Source organism: Stegastes partitus, unplaced genomic scaffold, assembly GCF_000690725.1.
Source record: "Stegastes partitus isolate 25-593 unplaced genomic scaffold, Stegastes_partitus-1.0.2 Scaffold516, whole genome shotgun sequence".
Taxonomy (NCBI): domain Eukaryota; kingdom Metazoa; phylum Chordata; class Actinopteri; family Pomacentridae; genus Stegastes; species Stegastes partitus.
This window is the reverse complement of record NW_007578247.1, coordinates 268,034-283,034: the sequence shown is the minus strand read 5'-3', so window position 1 is coordinate 283,034 and position 15,001 is coordinate 268,034. Positions and strand designations below refer to the sequence as shown.

Here is a 15,001-nt window from a genome sequence, read left to right as displayed (position 1 = left end):
CAAAATACAGCTGCTGGCTGTTTTAGCTCTTTATTTTATTAATCAGAAACATGTCTAAGATATCTAAGGTCTAAAATTTTTTATAGTTAAACGTGGGAGGGTGTGAAGGGTCAACAAGACTGTCTGTGGAGTGTCTGTGAAGGGCTGGACTGCAAAGTGAAGCATCTCCAGCAGCCAGCAGAGGTCAGCAGAGGCCTTTAAAAAATGTCATTATAGTAACATTATCCATATTCATTATCAATCTAAATGTTGTAACCTTTTGCCAAATTACATGCCTAAAAAAACATTAAAAAAGAGTCATTGAGGATGTACATGTTTTTTATTCCATAGAAACTGCAGCATTTGACAAGTGCTGAAGCCGTAAACCATGTCGCAAACACACAAACAAAATCACTCTTATTCCTTTTCTCCCCACTTTCAGACACACACACACATGCACACACGCACACACACACACACACACACACAATCGATGGCGAGCACTGGTGCAGGGAGATGAGACTATAAAACACAAAAACAGGAGAGTCACGCAGTCCATCAATCAATCAATCAAAAGAAAAAAGAAAAACAGGGGATGGATGTAGGGAGGGAGGGGGGTCATTTAATGGAAGTGCACCATCACACTTTACAGCAGGCGAGAACTCAGAGGGACTTTTATTTCCGTGACACTGACCGACCTCCTAAAAATGGCATATCATCCTTAACGGATAGAAAATATAAATTATTCCTACAGTAAGTACATTCTCTAGAGTAAGACCCATAAATATGCGTTTGAGAGGTCAAATTACAGTATGTACAGAGGTCCATGCGTCCACAATATACATACATGACAATAAATATTGGATATAGTCACAATACAGCATCAAAATGGATATTTGTCCAAGTGGAGGGTAAGCAAGCAGGACATGGCAAGAGTCAGCATTCACAAACCAGCTGAGGAAAGGCATTCACGACCTGACTCTGATTGAAGGGGGTTGTCTTGGTTACTCGTAAAGCACGTGAAGACAAGAGACGAGGAAATCATCCGGGGGAAGGTCTGCAGAAGCACCAGTGAGCTTGTCCTCCAGGCTTCAACCTGACTCACGATAGATAGAAGAGAAGAAAAAAAAACGAAGCGCTCAAGAGTCACCCTGTGAGAAATGTGAAAAGACAGATCAATGAGAAGCTGATCAGCAACCGTCGCCTTCCTCAGCACGGATTGTAAAAACCCCTGTTGGGCGTTCGTCCTTTGACCAGTCAGTCAGAGAGAAGAGGGGGATAACACATACAGAGGAGTGAGTGAGTGAAAATGAAAGAAAGAGAGAGGAGGAGGAGGGGGAAAAAAAATCCAAGACAAGACTTAGTTTTGGCAACGTGGCATCCGGTTGCTAAGTAACGGTCTCTGAGGGCAGAAGAAGCACCTCTTTGAGGTTGTTCGTCTCCAAAATGAACAATTTCCACCCCGTCCCACCTCCTCCTCCCCCTCAGCGAGTGAAGGCCTTTCCTGAACGGTTTGTGAATGCTGCCGAAGCAAAGACAAGCGATTCATAGTCGCAGACTGTCGGCTAACAAGGCAGTCAAAGTGCAGAGCTGGAACCAGAGCACCTCCTGTGTTTATTCTTCTGCAGTGTCTCTTTCTGAAGCTCAGAGTCTCATCGTCCTTATCAGGCCACGAGCAGCAGGAAAAAAACACACAAACACAAAACAAACAAAAAAGGAACATTTCTTGGCAACAAAAATCCAGAAAACAGAATTTGACATCTGAACGTCGGCTGTAACAACTTTCTCACCAGCACGAAAAGTTCAAATACTTAACAGATGAAAAGCAAAATCAGTCAAAAGATATTCCTAACATGTATGAAATCTTCATACTGAACTGTATCGGCTCATTAAAATTCCTCTCATTAAATATTCAGTGCTTCAGATCCCAGATATTGCCTCGTGTGTTTCAGCTCCGTACAGACATCACTGGGAGCGTAATGTTCAGCAGAGTGGAGGCAGCTCGACAGTCCCTGCATCAGCATCGCCCTAATGACTTCACAGAGAAGGCAGGATTAGGTACGTTTCTTTTCTGATTCGGTGTTTTGACGAGCACCTGCACAGGCTGAAATGAAAAGCCTTCTGGTTTCTAATGATAGCCCAGAGCAGGTCTCCATGGAGGAGGATGGATAAACGTCCACTTAACACAACTGAGACCAAATCCACATTTCTAACACTTGAGGGAACACGTGTTGGTCTGCTTGAGTCACTGCAGGTTCTTTTGCATCGTCTCACCCCTGGGACACTAAATATAGCTGATTTAATCTCAACATGAGATCCAGTTTAAGTCGAACACACACTGGCTCTATTGTGAGAGAATCTTTACACACAGACAGCAAGTCCAGGGCAGCACTGGGAAACGAAACAGTCTGAGTCAAGCTGCTTGGTTTGAAAACAGATTATGAATTAGAAGACAAGAGAGTTGAACTACTCATATCATTGGAGGGGGAGCGAACGTTTGCAGCTTACTCAGCAGTGATAGCTGTGATCTTCTCACTTTACCCTGCAGATTATTTTACATAACTCCTCGTGGAGTGTGACAGCAGCTCTAGTCCAGCATTAGGGACTCATGTCACTGCATTTCTGTTTAGCTGAAGTCTCCAAATGAAGTCACAAGGTAACACTTTATTTTACAGATCCGTAAATTCCTAATGATTTTCAGTTGTCTGGGAGGTTTCCTGGAAAGGATCGTGGTACTAATTACAGGGAAAGTGATTGGTGGGAACACGAGTTAATTCCAAATTCTACGGTGGACTGAATGTGGAAAAATGCAAGACAGATGTTGTTGTTAAATGATTTTGCTCCCACTTTTTCTATTTGTTTCATTGTTCTGTGGAGGTCCTTATTAGATCTGTCCTTCAAAATATATTCATGAGGGCAGTTCTTTCAAGTAAATGTATGTAAATGAATCACAACCACAGCACAGATACATGAACATAAAATAACACTCTGATCAGATGCTGGAGGACTTAACAGATCCGCAAATAAAGTGTTACCAATAACTGGCATCTGTTTAAAAGTTAGAGCAAAACTTGTGAGTTACTTGACTGAAAAAAACCCCAGAAGCGAACCTACATCCCTGTTTGACTGCAGCTGCCCTCAACGTGCTGCAGATGTCATCCCTGGTCTCTCACCTTAGATTCCCTGTGAACATCTGTGCAGTTAACCGTCGAGAAAGGGAAATCATTCACCTCCAAATTGGACTCAACTGGGATAAATAAACAGCCAAGGCTACACCAGCGCAGCTATAAATCACACGGTAATAAAGTGAGTTTACAGCCTGATGAGGGAGAGAAAACGACTCCTCTATTTCTTTCCTTTTTCACATCCACCACGTGCATCCAGCGCCTCCATGACAGAACAAAGTCCAAGTTTGTTTTACAAAATCCAGGCCTAAACACACAACCAAACACAGAAGACAAATTCAACCCTGAAGAGAAAAGTCCACATCGCTTCTACATCTTTTACAGGTGTACGTTTTGAGATCTCTTATCGGACGAAGGGGGAAAGTCTATATGCAGATTTGATAAGGCGTTTAGTACGCAAGAGTCAATAATTTAACTTGAGTTATCTTGTAGGGAGATAGCTTATCAGTGTTGGACTCAGTGTTGGAGGGTTTTTTTCAGGCTGACTATTGAGCAAGGGTGTTTTTCTTCCTTAAAATTTACAACCAAATAAGTGTTAAAAAAGCTGTGATCACAGCAGGGGCTGTAATGTGTTCTGACCTCAGCAAAGCCTGGTGCGACACGACAAATGAAAACACTGAATGATAAAAGAGCGCAGACAGACACGACGTCTGTGAACTGTTGATTTTTTTTTACATCCGAGTTTGCGCTGCAGTTGACAGTTGAGTCACGTTGGATCCTGACTGTGATCTATGATGCATCTTAAGAGCAAACATAAAGCTTTTCGGGTTTAAAACAAGACTATTTGGTCAATATCTGATAAACGGGGAACTAAGACGCTGAATGCTTGGAAGGCCTCGGCCTGCTGTCCATCTGCCAAACACACCGCAGGTCAGTCCACAAAACGTCAAAAACAGAGAATAAATACCTTAACACTCATCGAAACGTGTTCCAGTTCCTTGGTTTTTACAAATAAAATACATACAGTACTTGTTTATTTCTTTAGACAAACGCATATTGTTGTTTTATAATATTTTCATATGTACATTTTCAGTAGTTGTTACATAGATAGTATTTCAGCACAGCTTAAGAACTTGAAACCGCACAGGGGAACAGAGGTGCATAAAAAAAAAAAATCAATCTTTTGGCTTGTAGGTCAGTGTTGCTTCTTCACGTGCTGACTGATCCTAAACCTTAAGTTTAACTGTGCTTGGAGTTATGATGGTTTGCTTTAGCTTTCTCAGGAGCTGGACAGGAAGTAATACACAATGACTACTTCAGTTTGTTGACGCTGATGTGATTTTGTGTCCTTAACAGGACTCACAAAACTAATACGCTCAAATCAGATCATTCCTGTTGTTCTTCCTCACTGTTTGTTTTGTTTGTTTTTTACTGACATACAGCTCTAATGAAGTCATGTCGGTCTGCGGTTCAGAAGAGCAGCTGATGCTTGTGAATTACACCTTGAAGGATAAGGGTGGTGTTATTCCATCTTTTTCTTATTAGATAGAACTTTATTGGATATAACTTTATTGATTCCTTTGGTAGGGTACCTCAGGGAAATTTTTGTGGGAAATTGTTTCATGTGTGTCTGTTAATAGCTGCACACAGTCCAAAAAATACACTTCTCGAAACACAAGCTTTAAATTTTCAACTGGTTTTTAAAGCTCATGTATTAGCGAGAAGTTGCCAATTTACACATTCACACTGACATTTCCTTGGAACCACATTTTTTGGCCACAAAGAAAATGTAGTTCCAACACTTTCATTTTATTTTTTGCTCTGTTTTGGGATCCACCAATTGTCTCTTTAGCTGCATTCATCGGCTACTGTGCCTGTCTGGTGCTGGGCAGGGAACGTACAGCGGGTTTATCAAAGTTTTTTCACCAAAACAGCGGCCTGCCGTTGCTGCCAGAAAGACGGCGTTCATAAGAGCGATGAGTGAAGCAAAACCAAAACAGAAAAACATGAGCTGATAGATGCTAAAATGCTAAAGAGGACAGTGGAGTCAGGTATCTCCTTTACATAACACATATCAGACCCACTGTTATTTAAGTGGTTCAGTGCAGCTTTAATAATTTGAATCTCATTTCACTGTTTCACTGTTTCACTTTACCTGACCCATTCATAGATTTGTGTCCATGTGTCAACTACACTACAAGGACAGCAGCATGAGGCTCAGTGCAGAATATGAAGACACAACCTCCTCTGTACCATGTATACACACTACATGCTGCGTTTTAATTAAACAGTCGGACTCCCCTGGTCCGCACCAGTTCTAAGCCGGTCGGTGCTTTCGGGCTGGTTGGTTGATCCTGCCAGTAGCATATACTTGTCTCAAAACTGAAGCCATGCAAGTACAAACGGTCGGGACAGCGAAACTGAGAATTGCTCATTAAATCAGTTGTGGTTCCTTTTTCTAGTCTCATTAGAGGAATCCAGTTTTTTTAAAAAAGGTATAAGGATGGTATTTTACTTTGTGCATATTTTCTGCAGTCCACACAACGGCAGTAGTGTGTATGCACAGAATATGTAGACTGATAAGGAAGTAGTTTAATAGCCACAACTATGTGTCCACGGTGTCTCCAGCCGTCCATGTGCACGTCTGCAAGGGAGTATAATCAAGGGCTCAGTGTAGGGCAGCAGTCCCCAACCCGTTTTGCACCACGGACCGGTTTTAAGCGAGAACATTTCCTATGGACCGGTCATCACTCACGTAACAAAAAATAATTGTTTTTTCTATTTAAAAGTTTCATAAATGAATAAAATTACTTGCTAAATACGTGTTTACTTTTTCTTTTTCCGTCTTAGGAATGAGTCTCTCCCACTTTCCAAAGAAGCTGAGATGTTTGTTTTTTAATTATTTCGGCAGGTTAGACTGACGGCTTCGTTTAACAGCAGAGCATGAAAACTAATAAGAGTCAAATGCGAGAAACGAGACGGGAAGACGAGCTCGTCGTTTTTTGAAATAAAACAACCTGCAGACTCCACTGGAAATAAAAATAAACCAACAAAATGTTTAGTTTTTTTTCTTTCTGTGCGGCCCGGTACCAAATGACTCACGGCCCAGTACCGGTCCGCGGCCCGGTGGTTGGGGACCGCTGGTGTAGGGTAACCAGAGAGCACAGGGAGACAGATTGATGCTGTTGGTTTTGGTTGTTACAGAATAATTTAGAATAACACCAACCTTACCACCTTGACTAGAAGTGAAAGAAATCTGCAGGTTACTGTCCACCCCGCTGTGCTACACTGTTGATTAGCTGCAAGTTTTCAGTCCATCTGTAGGTCTGACATGTTTAACAGGCTCACATTAGCTCGCAGCAGAGGTGACCCATTGCATCGTAGTATGAGGTTGAAACACTCTGTAGGTGAACATTTGCTTGCATCTCTACATGCAGGACTGTCCACACTTAAGGCTCAGTACAGATATGTACTAGCACGCCACACGGGATTCAGTGTACCTCGTGGCAATGCTTCGTGATGATAGAAAAAGCACAAAATAAATAGTATCAAAGTATCACTAAACTGGCCGCTCATACAGGACGAACAAGCTGAGACGCAGCCTACTGTCTCTGCATAAAGGCATACCATAGTGTGTTCTAACCCTTCATGTCAGGCTGAAAGACAAGCAGCCTGTGTATATTGCATACATAAAGCAGGAGGTAAAGCCCTCTAAAGAACCCACCAGCCAAACTATTGATTTTTTGTCTCTTGTTTCACACATACAGAGAAGCATACAGAGCAGACACAGACTGACTATCAAGCGCACTGACTTTTTTGTTTGTTTTTTTTAAACATTCACTTGGTAAAACTAGCAAGTACAGCAACAACAGAGCGGCACAATTTGAGAAGACTATCGTTCTTCCTTGGCTGTCCTTGTTCGGACCCACAGTGTAAGGTGTTCGTTCCAGACCCAGTCACATAGAAGAGAAGCAGAGATAGAACACGCAGTATCGGTTTGATCAAGCAGCAGCGTAGGGGTGAAAAACGTCTAAAATCACAGGCATCTGTTTTGTAAAATGGGAACTTGAGAAGCAAATCCCTGCGGAGATGCCTGCTACTGATCAACCAGCCGACCATAAGTACTTCCACTCCCTGATATATCTCCACTCTAGGTTTTTCTGTTGCATGAATCAGTTTGATTTGCAAGTGCATCACCTGGAAGGGCTCAAGTCCTCTGTCAGAATGAACAAAAAACTGAGAAAGCTTCCTTATCATAAATAAAGGTTTGACTAATAATCACATTGCTTTTCCTCTACTGCTAAGGCTGGGAAACCACAGCTCTGTATCATAGTGGTGTAAACTGTCTGTAACAGTAGCCATACAGATTTATAAGTATCAAAACAAACGGGGGACAAATTTAACTGAATTCAGTAGCTCTATTAAAAAAAAGTTTTTTTTTATCAATACCGAGGCCATTCTGGTGCCACAACTAGTTTCCATGGTGACACGGGCGTTCAGCATATCAGCCGGATGTTAACAGTAGAGTGACATCCTACTCCGCCGCATGGCCTCGCTGATTAAATAGGCCGGGCTGATCTCCGGTTCTTCCGTCATCACAACAATGTTTTGCCACTCTCCACACTGGTTGGACTTCTTGATTGTATCCACCACACAAAGAGCATAAAGGCAATCCTCGAAAGTGGCGGCCATCGTCAGAGGCCTCCCGTCCCACGTCCGCCGGTCGTCCTGGTCCTGAAAGGCCTGCCGCACCGCCTGGATCATGCGGATCGTCCCGGTGAGATACGGGGATGGAATGTCACTGAAGGCCTTTTCTGGCAGGGAGGCCTTCTCAAGAGGCGTGGTGTCTTTGAGCAGAAGTTCGGGACCACCACCACTTCCTCCACCACCACTGTTCTTCTGTCCATACAGGTCGGTCCCCGTGACCGTCAACCTCCCCACAGTCCCCACCACTATCACCTCTTGCCGAAACTCTCCAGGGACGTTGAAGTTGAGCGTGACGGTGCAGCAGGCGCCTCCCTCCAGTACCATCTGAAACGTGCAGAAGTCGTCACTCGTGATCTGACGGATGCCCCTGATGTGGTCCGTCTGTTTGACAAAGGTTTTCAGGAAGCCATGGACTTTGGCTGCACGCTGTCCAGTCAGAAATGTAAGCAGGTCAATGATGTAACTGCCCACTGAATGCAGGCCACCGCCTCCCATCAGATCGTCACAGCTCCAGTTGTATTTCTTACCCAGGAGACTACCGCTGTGGACCTTTAGGACACAGAGGAGAAAATGTGACTCTATTAGGTCTCACTTGATTGTGATCAGAACACCGTAGCGCAAAAAATGAATCAGCTGGGGTGTTTTCTGGGGACAAATCTTGCCTCAGAAAGTACCCATGCTGCTAGCCACCCTGACTCCATGCCACTTCTGTGGATGCTGTTGTAACTCAATCAAACTTTGAGAGAACGTAATTGTGAAGCATTAAACTGTTGTCATTATAATCAATGAAAGGAAAGCAACTGAGAAATCTCCTTATTAAACAACAAGCATTCGTGTGTCATACCTGAGCCTCGCAGACCAGAAGCTCTCCGATGTACCCTTCTTCTAACAACTCCTTCATTCGAACAAAGGCGGGCAAGAAACGCAGCACGTTTCCCATAATGCTCAGCAGCTTGGGGTAGTACTGGGCAGCTGACATCATTCTGAAGGCATCCAGAGGCGTTGCGGTCCTGTCACAGATGACATTCTTGCCAATACCTTTAAAGAGAGAAGAGACAATTGGGAATGAGCCATGTGAGCTTTATTGTTTTTATTTCTGAAAAATCTTGTTTGGACTCTACTGCTTTCTTCTTTTACTGACAATGTTAAGATGAAGTTAGAAGAAAAAACAAAGAGAAAGAGAGAAAAGTAATGTGGTCAGCCTCAGTAACATTTACAGACATAATATCCTCTTGAGCATGAAAACATCCCCTCCTCTCGAGGAACAATGCAGTGTTGCAGAATGTGGCAACTCCCATAATAGCTGACTAAAGATTTCCTTAACATTCTGGGCTTTCTCCTCTGAGTCATAGGAACTGTATGACAATGACGACCTTTCGCAAAAAGAGGCAGCATGTATGTTCTGCACATGGAACTGTCCACAAGCCATGACTAACGGGGAAGATGCTCCTCTAAAGTCCTGTCAAAGTCTGAGTCCTTGAATGCAATTTAGTGGGGTTTTAATATTGGCAGGCGCTCAAGATGTTGCAGTCATATCTGTTGTGTACGGTAAGACTGCACAGCTCTGAGAGGTTTAGACAGGCTTCCCTGGCATTACCGGAGGCCTGATGGAGGGTTGATAAAAAGACGGGTAGAGGCGGTGCAGAGGAGATGGAGACAGAAGAGAGAAAAAGCCTGTAGACATTGTATGAAACCTAATTAAAATCACTTCGAGCACATCAAAAGGCCCACTGGTGCCAGCAACACCCAAACACAACTGAGAGGAGAGGTTGGACAGTAATGTGAGGAGAGACAGGCGTAAACAGATTTTTTCTGTTATGGCTGGAAGAAGAAAAACGGGAGCAGGCAAATAGATGACATGCAAACTAGAATGCTGACTACTTTAAACTCTTTGGATTTATTGATGCATTGTTCAGTCTCCAGACGGATAAATGACTGCAAATGTTTTGTAATTTGGTGGATAAAGTCCTTCAACAATGAGTCAATAAACTGTTTCTGAATTATGTTAAAAGGCAAAGAGTGTAACATGACATCTCTAAGTATGTGTTTGTTCATGCTCTATTACAGACAGCTTATTCTGACTCTCATGCCACTAACTGACCGTATTTTGGTAAATAATACCATTTCAGGTTCTCTAAATGATAAATGTCGCCAAAACAGCAGTTAAAAACAACAGGCCAGTCAGCCACACCTCCCACTCCCTTTCAGTTTCATTTATAACCAGAAAGGTTGCATACATGAGAGACACTGAAGAATAGTCCAGCACATCCATTAGTCCACACAACCACCGTAAAACACACTGAACATCCATAGAAAATAGTTTTAAATTTAATTAACACCATTTCCATGTCTCTCCGTTCATATTTGCTCTGCTCTTTTGTGGTTTGTCGGATGCATGTGTGGAAACAGACACAAAAAGACTGGAGTGGAACAGACACGAGCAGAACCTCGAAACAGCAGCAGACTTACACTGAGCGAAAATGAAACAAGTGCACACAAATTAATGACACGTGTACTGGCTGGAGGTTTTAAGTGTCACAGAAAACTTTATCCCAGTACCACTTTACGAGTTAAACTCCCACAATGCTCTCTGCATACCAACATGGAACTGCTGCCTCCTCAGGTCCCTGCAGTAATAAACCGTATGAGGTTCTACCCGGTGGAACAACCAGGTACCCCAATCAATTTACAATACTGTACTGGGGTGTATTATTAGGAAAATCATAGAGATCAGATCACAACACACACAGAGAGAGTGTGGATTCAGTACCTCTGCAGGACGCCATTACTCCACAGTATCTGTACATATGAGATAGCTGTTCGCGGTTGCATTAATGCTGTATTTCAGTTTTTTCATATAGCACCTTTACGACTGTTGTCTATGACACCTTTCTCTAAAAGAAGACAGAAAGTAAATTAGATAACCCAAGTAATTTCAGCACTGTAACTACAAGTGTACAGCATTAGCACAGCCATGATCCCCCCAATTTATTATGGATTTAGCTCTCAGAACAATATATGAAACTGATGCCAAGCAGAAGTAACTGGTTGGCCAAACATCCCAGCTGCATCGGGCCTCTGAAGAATTTACTTCTATTTCTTTCAAGAACATCTATGTTCCTGTGGTCACGTCTAATGCTAAATACTGTGGTCTCAGCAGGGAGTCACATAAAACGTACAAGTACACCACAATACAGGAGCATCACTCCACACACATTCTTTGAGGCCTCGGAGTGTGAAAAGCAGCTTGTCTCCCAGTCCTGGCCGAGGGGTTGTGTGTGGACAAGCAGTTTTGGAAGTGAACTTCCCATGCTAATCTGCCATTAGCTCCAATTGGCCAGGCCAGGAAATTAATCCCTCTGACCCAGTTCTGAGGAGCGCCGTGGGAGCCCCCACCCACCACCCAACCCCTGCAGACATACAAAGCCAAGCAACAACACTTCACCCCCATCCCCTTCTTTTTGGCAGCAACACACACAAACAGATACGGCAAAGATACACTGCCTCGGGTCAGAGCCTTCTGGGTAAATGCTAAACGCTGTTGACTGACTTTTTTGGCGTTGATGTCTGGCTCAATGTCTTTACAGAGCAATAGCTTGACTAGCTACTAATATATATATATGTGGGTCTATATATACATATATATATAGACACATATACACACACAAAGACAGAGGCAGCTCAAGCACTTTTATGCAGGGTCATTCTGCTTCTGGGTTGTACTTACCGGTCACCTCAGCCTCTAAGTATGACCTTTATAGAGATAGTATCAGCGCTTCTTCAGATCAGCTTGACCTTTTGCTCCTGAAGTACAAAGCTCTGAAAGGTCGAGGCTTAGACAAGGCAGCCTGTTGAGTCAGCAGAGCTCACTCAGACGGTGGAAGGATTTATTGTGTGTGTGCCGTATTGATTATCAGTGCACCTGAGCACAAGGTACTATCACAGTAGCTGCTGCAGGAAACCAACAGGAGATAAAGTGAGATTGGATTAAAGTGTCAACGTGAAGCCCAGCTAGAGGATCCATCAATCTAAAATGAATGTGGAAAACGCTTTGAGAGATAAGACGCATTAAAGAACGGCCAGAATGGAAGTCAGGGCTTTCAAGACTTCAGCGATGGTACTCCAGGAGAGAGGAGTGAGATGTAAAATAGAGTGTTTGACACTAAAGGTGGACTGCTGTACTGCCAGCAGCCGTGGACCAGGTACTGGACTGGTGACCGGGGAGCTGGAGATAGTGGTGGTGGATACTAGTGGCCAAAATGAGTTGCCCTTTCTTTTTGTTAAATCTGAAACAACCTTGGCAGGGTTTGATCATCTCTGTGAAGGTCTTTTTTATAAAGATAGTTTTCCCATATCACTAACTTTGAAGAAAGATTTTCCAAAAGTTTGGCCATTTATTCCCACAAATAGAAATGAACATGTGTTGCCACCGCATGTTTGCCATCCGACGTGTTCGGACAACATGCTGGATGAACACTTTGTCTCGATCCAGCCCCGGCCTAAAGGGATGATTGAGACAGGGTGGGTCAAGCATCTGATAAGAATGCTTCCTGGACTCTTCCCGAGGCATGGCGTGGACAGAGCCAGATGTTAGAGGGATTACATATCACGTCTGGCATGGGAACAAGGAGCGGGTGGGGAAAGGGTCATCTGGGCCACCTTACACCATGTGTTGCCACAGGCTGGACTCACAAGGGTGGCAGAAAATAGAAGGATGGACGGACAATGAGATAAGTCTAACTCCTTTTGTACCAATATGTAACACGATATTGATGGTTTCCTCTGTTTCCTGGCAACGCTGGGATTGTAGATAAAGTAGGGATCCCAGGAGGTAGTTCGTCTTGGCTTCCACAATTTGTCTGCATAGCTGATTGATGTTGGCATCAATAATATATCAATTCCATATCCCCATGTATTTGCTGTGTCATAGTGTTTTTGGCTCCAGTCATTGGTCAGGTGTACTCAGCGCTACAGTTTTAGAAAAGGGGGCTGCAGCAGAGTTAAGTGCAAAAGTTTCCAAAGATCCACAGGTTCAAAAGTACAGGAAGACTATAGTCTACAGTCGGTACAAAACAAATAGATGGTTTGTACACTGTGTGAAGTTTCAATGGCGTATCACAGCAGCACAAACACCTGAGGGGACAACAAACTATATTGGAAAACGCATCGCCAGAAAATGGAGGTTGTCAAATGTCATCAGCCTCAGTCAACCTGCTGCTCCAGTTCTGGTTCTATAAAGGCTGGTTCTCTCCTGGTCATATTCCTGTGGTTTGTCTAAAGCAAATCATACCACTTTGTGAACTGCACTGATTGTAAGACCAGTGTTACTTAGACCCATGTTGACGGATACAGCACACAGGAGTTCTACTGTAAGGGCCCGACACTGGCAGCTGGGTTAGAGAAATAACTACAGTTATACTGGATGGGCAGAGTGAAGTGTGGGTCAATTCGCAGGTAAAGCTCCTGGCCCAGTGGGAGAGCAGTAATGGAGCAGAAAAAACCTCCAGCACAGTAGCTCAGTCCCTTAACATCAATAATTCATGTAAAGGACATAGAGAGAGATGAAGAGAGAGACCCTGCTGAAGAAGTGAGAAGGAGTACAGCAATCCTGTAGATATTACAGAGGAACTACAACAAAACTACAGCAAATAATGGCAGGATGACCATGAACTACAAAATAAATCTTTGACACTACAAAAGTCACCAAACTTTACTGTAATGCCAAATATTGAAGCAGTGAAGAGTTATCTGTGAGGGAGCAGCAGCGGCCCTGGAGAGGAGGCGATACCTGACTGTGGTTTACTTCACTTTCACTTTCTAAAATGAGAAGTGCTTCCCTCAGCAGCAGTGAATGGTGGCAGGCTGTTTGCCTTCAGGTGCCTTTAGGTGCCTTTGATGTGCAGACTCTTGACATCCTGTCACAGAGAATCAGCTAACCCCACAAACTGAAATCACATCCTGCCGTCTCACAGACCTGAGGCCCCAAACTTCTTAACAATAAATCCAAGACCCAGTGGTTCACATAGAAGCGGATTGTCACCACCAGCACAGCTGTTTTTCTTCGACAGAGAGGCAGACTGAAGAGCAGAGGAGCTGTTTTCTTTCTCTGTTCACATGGCGACTGCTGAATAATGTCTTAACACATATTCTGCTCATGATCGTAAGTTAATTCCTTAATCTCATTGAAAGCAGAGAATGAGGCAGAGATGCATCGTCATTAATTGGAAAGGACAGATGACTCATTGAGTCTTCAGTGAATGTGCCATGTGCAGCATCTTAACATCCTTAAAGCATTAAGAATCAGTAACTGTACCATAAATAAACAGTGGAACCACAGTCAGGGTGAGCAGCACTTTACACTGGTGCCTTTTTGTTGTGAAAAACACAAAACTACTACAATTAGTCACATAACTCACTGACAAAGTTTTCAAAGGGACGACAGTTAAATGCACATTTAAACTGCACACGTTTGTTTTTGTCACCTTGATGATGATGACTGAGAGTTTGCAGTTTGCAGCTACATGTGTTGAATGAATGATAATGTGAGCGCAGTAAAAAGCCACTAGTAATGAAGCTCTGATGACGGCTGCTGCGGTGCTGTTGGAGAATCTCACAAATGGCAAAATGGCACCAACCTGTTCTCTCCACCCTTATTTTTCTTTTCTCTAAAGTACTGATGTGTAACACTATTACATGCATTTGTTGGAAATGAGGCCTGCAAATTTCACTATTTAGATTCAGATTCATCAAAAATGACACATTATTAGCAGTTTGAACACCTTTCAGTGGGGATAAAAATCAACATTTACCTGTCCAATTCATTGCACAAGTTTATTAGGCTTAATTTAGGAACCATAAACTGTTCAAACAGCCTGTACCTCATTTTAATATTAGCCTTTTAGATGTTATGCAGGCACAAGACTGGTATTTCTTTTGTAATCTACAAAAACAATGTGTGGAAAATATCTAATCATGATTAGAAGTCAAGCTCCGGTTCAAAACATGTGATTGAGCATCACCTCATGAGACACTATGAACAGTGTGACAGTAACAGAAGGAGGACGGCACGAATATATAACCAATGGTCTTCCCACACTTTAAACTCTGGGTCGAGGTATGGCTGTGAAATAATGAAACCGGATATCAGATGAAGCACCGAGTAAACATTCATCAATGTGCAGCACAAACAA

At 43.2% G+C, this 15,001-nt stretch overlaps 1 protein-coding gene across 2 annotated transcripts in view; it reads right to left on the bottom strand.

Annotated features, from left to right (window-relative positions):
• Positions 1-6,837: 6,837 nt before the first annotated feature.
• Positions 6,838-15,001, bottom strand: part of gfod1 (glucose-fructose oxidoreductase domain containing 1) — a 55,988-nt gene continuing 47,824 nt past the window's right edge. For both annotated transcript variants that reach the window (XM_008287714.1, XM_008287713.1), the window contains 2 exons: positions 8,656-8,849; positions 6,838-8,360 (listed from right to left, as the gene is read on the bottom strand). In XM_008287714.1, the coding sequence (XP_008285936.1) occupies positions 7,620-8,360; positions 8,656-8,849 (935 nt within the window). In that variant the 3' untranslated portion in view covers positions 6,838-7,619. The remainder of the gene's footprint in view (positions 8,361-8,655; positions 8,850-15,001) is intronic.